At 35.6% G+C, this 9,508-nt stretch overlaps 1 protein-coding gene across 1 annotated transcript in view; it reads right to left on the minus strand.

The window, feature by feature from the left end:
* Nucleotides 1-7,373, minus strand: part of LOC106067668 (uncharacterized) — a 55,100-nt gene extending 47,727 nt beyond the window's left edge. Inside the window, exons 1-2 of the mRNA XM_056033843.1 lie at nucleotides 7,278-7,373; nucleotides 4,559-4,633 (exon numbers count right to left, since the gene is read on the minus strand). Of these exons, the coding sequence (XP_055889818.1) occupies nucleotides 4,559-4,581 (23 nt within the window). The 5' untranslated portion in view covers nucleotides 4,582-4,633; nucleotides 7,278-7,373. The remainder of the gene's footprint in view (nucleotides 1-4,558; nucleotides 4,634-7,277) is intronic.
* Between the last annotated feature and the right edge of the window lie 2,135 nt (nucleotides 7,374-9,508).

Below are 9,508 nucleotides of genomic sequence, written 5' to 3' on the forward strand. Positions count from 1 at the left end.
TTTAGGTGATTTGCTTGTTAGCTAGTTTCCTTGTTAAATTGTCGGCGTGTAATCTTGTTCGTCTAGTAAACTACTTATCTAGTCATCTGTTTAGCTATTTATCTAGTTATCTGTTTAGCTATTTATCTAGTTATCTGTTTAGCTATTTATCTAGTTATCTGTTTAGCTATTTATCTAGTTATCTGTTTAGCTATTTATCTAGTCATCTGTTTAGCTATTTATCTAGTCATCTGTTTAGCTATTTATCTAGTCATCTGTTTAGCTATTTATCTAGTCATCTGTTTAGCTATTTATCTAGTCATCTGTTTAGCTATTTATCTAGTCATCTGTTTAGCTATTTATCTAGTCCTCTGTTTAGCTATTGATCTAGTCATCTGTTTAGCTATTTATCTAGTCATCTGTTTAGCTATTTATCTAGTCATCTGTTTAGCTATTTATCTAGTCATCTGTTTAGCTATTTATCTAGTCATCTGTTTAGCTATTTATCTAGTCATCTGTTTAGCTATTTATCTAGTCCTCTGTTTAGCTATTTATCTAGTCATCTGTTTAGCTATTTATCTAGTCATCTGTTTAGCTATTTATCTAGTCCTCTGTTTAGCTATTTATCTAGTCATCTGTTTAGCTATTCATCTAGTCATCTGTTTAGCTATTTATCTAGTCATCTGTTTAGCTATTTATCTAATCATCTGTTTAGCTATTTATCTAGTCATCTGTTTAGCTATTTATCTAGTCATCTGTTTAGCTATTTATCTAATCATCTGTTTAGCTATTTATCTAGTCATCTGTTTAGCTATTTATCTAATCATCTGTTTAGCTATTTATCTAGTCATCTGTTTAGCTATTTATCTAGTCATCTGTTTAGCTATTTATCTAGTCATCTGTTTAGCTATTTATCTAGTCATCTGTTTAGCTATTTATCTAGTCATCTGTTTAGCTATTTATCTAGTCCTCTGTTTAGCTATTTATCTAGTCATCTGTTTAGCTATTTATCTAGTCATCTGTTTAGCTATTTATCTAGTCATCTGTTTAGCTATTTATCTAGTCCTCTGTTTAGCTATTTATCTAGTCCTCTGTTTAGCTATTTATCTAGTCATCTGTTTAGCTATTTATCTAGTCATCTGTTTAGCTATTTATCTAGTCCTCTGTTTAGCTATTTATCTAGTCATCTGTTTAGCTATTTATCTAGTCATCTGTTTAGCTATTTATCTAGTCATCTGTTTAGCTATTTATCTAGTCATCTGTTTAGCTATTTATCTAGTCATCTGTTTAGCTATTTATCTAGTCATCTGTTTAGCTATTTATCTAGTCCTCTGTTTAGCTATTTATCTAGTCCTCTGTTTAGCTATTTATCTAGTCATCTGTTTAGCTATTTATCTAGTCATCTGTTTAGCTATTTATCTAGTCCTCTGTTTAGCTATTTATCTAGTCATCTGTTTAGCTATTTATCTAGTCATCTGTTTAGCTATTTATCTAGTCATCTGTTTAGCTATTTATCTAGTCATCTGTTTAGCTATTTATCTAGTAATCTGTTTAGCTATTTATCTAGTCATCTGTTTAGCTATTTATATAGTCATCTGTTTAGCTATTTATCTAGTCATCTGTTTAGCTATTTATCTAGTCATCTGTTTAGCTATTTATCTAGTCCTCTGTTTAGCTATTTATCTAGTCCTCTGTTTAGCTATTTATCTAGTCATCTGTTTAGCTATTTATCTAGTCCTCTGTTTAGCTATTTATCTAGTCATCTGTTTAGCTATTTATCTAGTCCTCTGTTTAGCTATTCATCTAGTCATCTGTTTAGCTATTCATCTAGTCCTCTGTTTAGCTATTTATCTAGTCATCTGTTTAGCTATTCATCTAGTCATCTGTTTAGCTATTCATCTAGTCATCTGTTTAGCTATTCATCTAGTCATCTGTTTAGCTATTTATCTAGTTATCTGTTTAGCTATTTATCTAGTCATCTGTTTAGCTATTTATCTAGTCATCTGTTTAGCTATTTATCTAGTTATCTGTTTAGCTATTTATCTAGTCATCTGTTTAGCTATTTATCTAGTCCTCTGTTTAGCTATTTATCTAGTCATCTGTTTAGCTATTTATCTAGTCATCTGTTTAGCTATTGATCTAGTCCTCTGTTTAGCTATTTATCTAGTCCTCTGTTTAGCTATTTATCTAGTCATCTGTTTAGCTATTTATCTAGTCCTCTGTTTAGCTATTTATCTAGTCCTCTGTTTAGCTATTTATCTAGTCATCTGTTTAGCTATTTATCTAGTCATCTGTTTAGCTATTGATCTAGTCCTCTGTTTAGCTATTTATCTAGTCCTCTGTTTAGCTATTTATCTAGTCATCTGTTTAGCTATTTATCTAGTCCTCTGTTTAGCTATTTATCTAGTCATCTGTTTAGCTATTTATCTAGTCCTCTGTTTAGCTATTTATCTAGTCATCTGTTTAGCTATTTATCTAGTCATCTGTTTAGCTATTTATCTAGTCATCTGTTTAGCTATTTATCTAGTCCTCTGTTTAGCTATTTATCTAGTCATCTGTTTAGCTATTTATCTAGTCCTCTGTTTAGCTATTTATCTAGTCGTCTGTTTAGCTATTTATCTAGTCATCTGTTTAGCTATTTATCTAGTCCTCTGTTTAGCTATTTATCTAGTCATCTGTTTAGCTATTTATCTAGTCCTCTGTTTAGCTATTTATCTAGTCATCTGTTTAGCTATTTATCTAGTCATCTGTTTAGCTATTTATCTAGTCATCTGTTTAGCTATTTATCTAGTCATCTGTTTAGCTATTTATCTAATCATCTGTTTAGCTATTTATCTAGTCCTCTGTTTAGCTATTTATCTAGTCCTCTGTTTAGCTATTTATCTAGTCATCTGTTTAGCTATTTATCTAGTCATCTGTTTAGCTATTTATCTAGTCATCTGTTTAGCTATTTATCTAGTCATCTGTTTAGCTATTTATCTAGTCATCTGTTTAGCTATTTATCTAGTCCTCTGTTTAGCTATTTATCTAGTCATCTGTTTAGCTATTTATCTAGTCATCTGTTTAGCTATTGATCTAGTCATCTGTTTAGCTATTTATCTAGTCATCTGTTTAGCTATTTATCTAGTCATCTGTTTAGCTATTGATCTAGTCATCTGTTTAGCTATTGATCTAGTCATCTGTTTAGCTATTGATCTAGTCATCTGTTTAGCTATTTATCTAGTCATCTGTTTAGCTATTGATCTAGTCATCTGTTTAGCTATTTATCTAGTCATCTGTTTAGCTATTTATCTAGTCATCTGTTTAGCTATTGATCTAGTCATCTGTTTAGCTATTTATCTAGTCATCTGTTTAGCTATTTATCTAGTCATCTGTTTAGCTATTTATCTAGTCATCTGTTTAGCTATTTATCTAGTCATCTAGTCCACAGAGAGCACACTTTTACGACGACATCTTCACATTAAAATTTAGTTCAAGTTTTTAATTTACTTCCATGTCACGTCACTTGTCATGACCTGTGACCTGTACTGTTTGCATAGCATCGTCACGACACGCCGCGCCTGTTTTTTTTAATGGCATGCATGTTGAACACGTTGGCCTTCTGTTACCACGTGGACAATGTGGCGTGAGTCAGTCAGTCATGTGACTCTGTGCATGCTGTGAGATCAGGACATCGACGTACCATGGCTCACGAGGCTCACGACTGCTCACCTTTTATTTTTGAAAAGTGATCCTAATCAGATGAATTGTAACTCACTAAAATTGTATAACGTATTTTTTTTTACGTATAAAATATCAAAGTAGTTTCTTATATATCATCAGAGTCTTTTACTGTATGCAATAAAAGTGTTTTGTTGTATATAAGCTTGATGTCTCGCATGTGATGAAAGCCGTTTCTTGAATACGATCAAAGTATTTTCATGGATTTGAGCAATGTTGAGCCATGTCTTTTTGTATGTAAGGTATGTTTTTAGGTATGCAACCAGGTTTCTTTATGTTACCAATAATGTTTACTCGTATGTAATAAAATTGTTTTGTTTTTTTTTTGTAAATAATCAAAGTTTATCAACAGCTATGGTGTGGGAAGGAGAGAGGAGAATTTTAAAATCCCCCAAGGGACCCACCTTGAGTGGGGCCCCCAAATGAGTTTTTTTTTACATTAATTAAATATAACGCAAAATGCAGGGGCCCTAAAGAAGGCAAGTCCCCTTCCCCTCGACCCAAACGATTGAACACTTCCAGCTTAGCCCTACGCTCCTGTTTATAAAAGTGTTGTTTTTTTTTTTTTTATTTAGTCAAAGTGTTTGATTATTTTGTATGCATAAAAAATGTTTTCTTGTATGCTATTAAAGTATTTTGCTTTAGGTAAGCCAGCAACTTGTTTTCTGGCTTGAGCAGCCGATTGGTTTTGTATATTGGTTTCACGCCCACCTATTTAGTTATTAGACTTCCCCATACCCAGTGGCATCATTAGGGGGAGGTGCCAACCGCACCGGATAACATTGACCATTGTTTCTGCCTCTGTTTAAAATCACGTTAGCCACGTTACCGTGCACGTCAATACATTTGTGCTGCTTACTTGAACCCGTGGACACCAGACATCGTCTGCTACAACTTGACGGCCACCTCGGAAGTGTGGTCTCTGGTCGATGACCTTAGGAAAGAAACAAAAGCGAAAAAAAAAAGTTGCTTAGAAATACTTAGAATCACTTAATTAATGTGAATGCTTTGTAACAATCTTTGTTGTATTTTTTTATTATTAGTGTTATGTCAGAAACGAACGATTATTCTCTGGCGCTGCCAGGGTCGAGTTTCGTTAAAAAGAAACAAAAATTCATCGTAGTCCCTTTAACAGTTTCCACTGAGGAATTTTCTGGTGATGTGGCAGGTCTGCAGCAGTACCGCCCTCTGACAGGCAATGAGGATGTTCCCAGGAATGTTAAGGGTCTTGAGGGTATCTGTTTGGTCAGTGTTATTATCCCCTCGGTTGATATAACAATGGGGTATATTGTTATTTTGGATACTTTCTATAAACACTTAATCTCCAAGCGTAGGTTACCATATTTTCTTTGTTTTTCTATCTCAGTTTTACTTAAACTATGAGATTGAAATCTACCGTTTTGTTGGTCTAAATAGGTCTATCCCAGTTTAGCAAATGTTTGACTCCTTGGCAAAGATATAATCATTGTTTTCACATCATATAATCTTATCTTTTGGTAACGAGACTAGGTCAATGTCTCTTGGAATATTCTGACAATATTCTGTCGTTAACATTTCTACCTCATTCAGATATTTCGTAGGTGGTTGGGGGCATCTCTTAGCGGGATTCGAACTCGTTACTTCATTTACACACTCTTATAGTAATACATGCATACATTATTATTATATTTATAACTTGTTTCAGATGTTTGGAGTTTTAAATGCACTTTGGAACAGCTTCCGGCTTCAACTTTTCTCATTTGAGTTTAAGTTTAGGCACATCGGCACAATTTAGGCCATGTCGTGCCCGTAATCCTTTAAGGATCACTCTCCCTTTACATAACAGGTGCTAAATTCTATAACGACGTAGTGGTGCATGAGAATTCAATGATAACTTGAATATCCTCTTCAAAATATTGAGTATGTATTTGTGGTGTAGGATTCGTTGAATATCCCCCTGGCGGCTATTGCGATAGGGTGCGTAGTTCACGAGGATTGGACATGAGCCTAACGCAGTAGAATTCGTTGGTTGTGTTGTGACGCCATTATTATTATTTTGAAACTGTCCTTACAGAAGAGCTCCCATCATGTCTCGTTTAGAACGAGAGCTTGGAGACTCTTTTGTTTGTGAAAACCGGATATGATTAGCTATAAACTCTCGTATTCCTTCTTTGTACCACATCAGCCGTTCAGGTTTCCGCCAAGTAAGGGCGGCCCCTTCAGGAACGATGTGTGGATAGTGACAAGGACTCGATCCCTAGACTCGATCCCTAGACTCCCTAACGGGTTTTTTTATATTTTTGCTTGCATATTGGCACCAAGAGTTGCGATAACATGGAAGCCAATACGAGGAAATCGCAAACAGGGACGTCCTCGTATTACTTGGCGACACACCTTCATGGGAGGACCTCAGAACAGTGGACACCAGGTGGGAGGAGGCTTCAGACATTGCCAACGACAGATCTTCACGGAGACGGCTTGCCGCCCAATGCGCCAAACGGCGAGGGAGGACCTAAGTCTAAGTAAGTAAGTAAGTCTAAGTAAATTGGCCTAATCGTCTATGCTAACTTGTTCTAACGAATGTTTCCACCCGAGCCTCACAGTGAGACCGAGAAGCATTACTCGAGTACTTATATGTATGTATGCTGTATGCTGGACATCTAACGCTGATATTAATTTTTCTAATTAATATCAGGGAGTTAGTAAAATATTGTTTCCTTTATTGCGAAAACTCCCAACAAGTCTTTTTTAAATATGTGTGTGTCGTGGGCGGGGGTGGGTGTTAATGACGTTCGTTGACTTCTAGCATTAAATTGCTGGTAGACAACTAAACCGCTGTAGGCGTATTTCTTAAGTAATAAACTTGAAACGACCTGAGTAACTTCTTTGTGTACAATACTAGATCTAAATATAACTTTATTTATAATATAGTCAAACATCAACTTGATATGAGATAAAATAGACATACTAGACTTAAGTAATAATATTTATTTTTAACAAGATCTAATTCACTACAATAAATAACACAGCCTCTCAGCCTCACGTTCTGGAGTTGTCCCTCCTAACGCAGACCAAATGACGACAATGCCACTTATGTTGCATCATTCACAACCAGTCGTTAACCTCTTCCCACCGCCACCACAGAAACACACACACACACACTCCAGGGAAAGGGGGCGTTCTAATGCAGGCAGACCAAACGACTTCAGCTGATGCGTTAAAGGAATGTTGTGCAGTCCTTAATATTAACAACTATTAGTATAAGATAAAATAAGACAAGAAAAGATTAGATTAAATTAGATTAGATTTAGTTTAGAATAGATTAGATTAGAGCTCTTTGGCCGTTTGATTGAAATGAGAGAAAAAACTTATAAAATACGAAAAAAAAAACATACACCATCTATTTCAACCGTAACGAAGTATGGGTAGTAGCTAGTCTAATAGATTCTTTAGATTTAATATACTATAGAGTCTAGTAATAATAGTATAGATCTATGTCTACAAATTTGTCGGATCTAGATTAGATCTAGATACGTTACATATGAATCAAATCGCTATTGTATAACTATATTTAGAGCTGGGCCATTTACTTTACTTACTTAAAAACCTACTCTTTTTTTTTTCAAGCGATAAACAAAATTTTAGGAAATATTCAAATAAATCTGAAAATGTAAACTGATCCATTGACGTCTTCCGTTAGTTAGTATTTGTGGAACTCATTCAATATGCAGTAGCACCATTTTCTTTGTGAGTTACGCACCGCTAGAAGAGAATGTAGATTCCAATCTTGATTTGTATCTAAAATCTATGGTTTGTATTGATATGTTACCTGGTTATGTGCCTAACACACACACACACAGATGGAGAAAAAAAGGAGAAAAAGAGATTGACCGAGAGAAGCGAGAGAAATAGAACGACAGAAAGAGATGGCGAGAGAGATAAGGAGATGTAGAGAAAGTGAGAGAAGTAAAGAGTGAGAGAGAGTGTGAAGTAGAAAGAGAGAGATGACAGAAAGATAGATGATTAGAGAAAAAGATTAGAGCAAAAGAGAGAGAGGACAGAAAGATAGATGATTAGAGAAAAAGATTAGAGCAAAAGAGAGAGATGACAGAAAGATAGATGATTAGAGAAAAAGATTAGAGCAAAAGAGAGAGAGGACAGAAAGATATATGATTAGAGAAAAAGATTAGAGCAAAAGAGAGAGATGACAGAAAGATAGATGATTAGAGAAAAAGATTAGAGCAAAAGAGAGAGAGGACAGAAAGATAGATGATTAGAGAAAAAGATTAGAGCAAAAGAGAGAGAGGACGAGAGAGAAAGAAAGAGTGAGAGAGCCAGAGAGATAGAGAAATAGCGAGAAAGAGAAAAAGAGTGAGAGAAATAAAGAGAGAGAAATAGAGAGAGAGAGAGAGAGAGAGAGAGATAAAAAGAGAAAGAGAGAGCCAAAGGCAGTCTTTTATTTTTTTGGTGAGCTAAAAGGTGGTCGACGTAACAGATTTGCCCCCAAGAAAACGCTTTAAAGAACAGCTTAGGCGTCAACTTTCCATAGAAGAGAGCACCTGGTTGCATGCGGCCTCAGAATAAGACAGGCGGAGGTCACTCACAAAGGCCGCAGGATACACAATTGAGACCAAAAGAAAATCTGCTGCCGAGGACAGACGCAGACTTAATCGACCACCGGCGGACAATGGTTATGCTTGCTCTGGATGTGGCGAAATATGTAGGTCACAGCTGGGGCTGCGTAGAAATACTGCATTCCTTATTAATCATCAGAATCGAAGACAAGCCTTATTAATTGTTAGGTTTTTTTTTTATAGTACGGTATTTACCCACCAATTAAGATACATAAATTAGTATTATAAATTGACGGTAAAATTAATCTTATTGCTCTAGGGCGGACTTTCATTACAGTTTAAGAAAATTTGCGCTGTTTGCAAATTTTCAGTTTAATAAGGCTAATAGAACTAATATAGCTGGAGTATACGATGACTCTTCGAATCCTTTGGTGTGATTTAGAAATGTGTCCTAAGAAACTGAGCTCAAGCCACATATTGACGCTCTACTGAGCGACACACGACATCGATCTTTACCAAGTTGTTTTAAACATTTTCGTCTCCTATAAATTGATGTAAAACATTTAGTCAGGACTATTGCGCTGGGGGGAGGGGAGGGTTGGAGGGGAGTGCTAAGGACCTTGCTTTTGGTGTCCTGAGTCCGTTAGGACAATCTCTACTGGTTCCTACTCTTCTGATGAGCGATACACGTTCAGAATAATCAGCACGTGACTCGGAGCACTAGGAAGTTGCTTGCTTTTCATTGACAGTTCAAATCATTGGAAGTTAGTGTACCTCGCTCTTGTAGACCCGATGAGGAACGCGTGTACTTTGTGTGTTATCTATCTTGTGTGTTTTCTGTCTTGTGTTTTGTTTGTCTTGTGTGTTGTCTGTCTTTTGTGTTGTCTGTCTTGTGTGTTGTCTGTCTTTTGTGTTGTTTGTCTTATATGTTGTTTGTCTTGTGTGTTGTTTGTCTTGTGTGTTGTTTGTCTTGTGTGTTGTCTGTCTTTTGTGTTGTTTGTCTTTTGTGTTGTTTGTCTTGTGTGTTGTTTGTCTTGTGTGTTGTTTGTCTTGTGTGTTGTCTGTCTTTTGTGTTGTTTGTCTTTTGTGTTGTTTGTCTTGTGTGTTGTTTGTCTTGTGTGTTGTTTGTCTTGTGTGTTGTCTGTCTTTTGTGTTGTTTGTCTTTTGTGTTGTTTGTCTTGTGTGTTGTTTGTCTTGTGTGTTGTTTGTCTTGTGTGTTGTCTGTCTTGTGTGTTGTTTGTCTTATGTGTTGTTTG

This window comes from Biomphalaria glabrata, chromosome 6 (genome assembly GCF_947242115.1).
Source record: "Biomphalaria glabrata chromosome 6, xgBioGlab47.1, whole genome shotgun sequence".
NCBI classification, from domain to species: domain Eukaryota; kingdom Metazoa; phylum Mollusca; class Gastropoda; family Planorbidae; genus Biomphalaria; species Biomphalaria glabrata.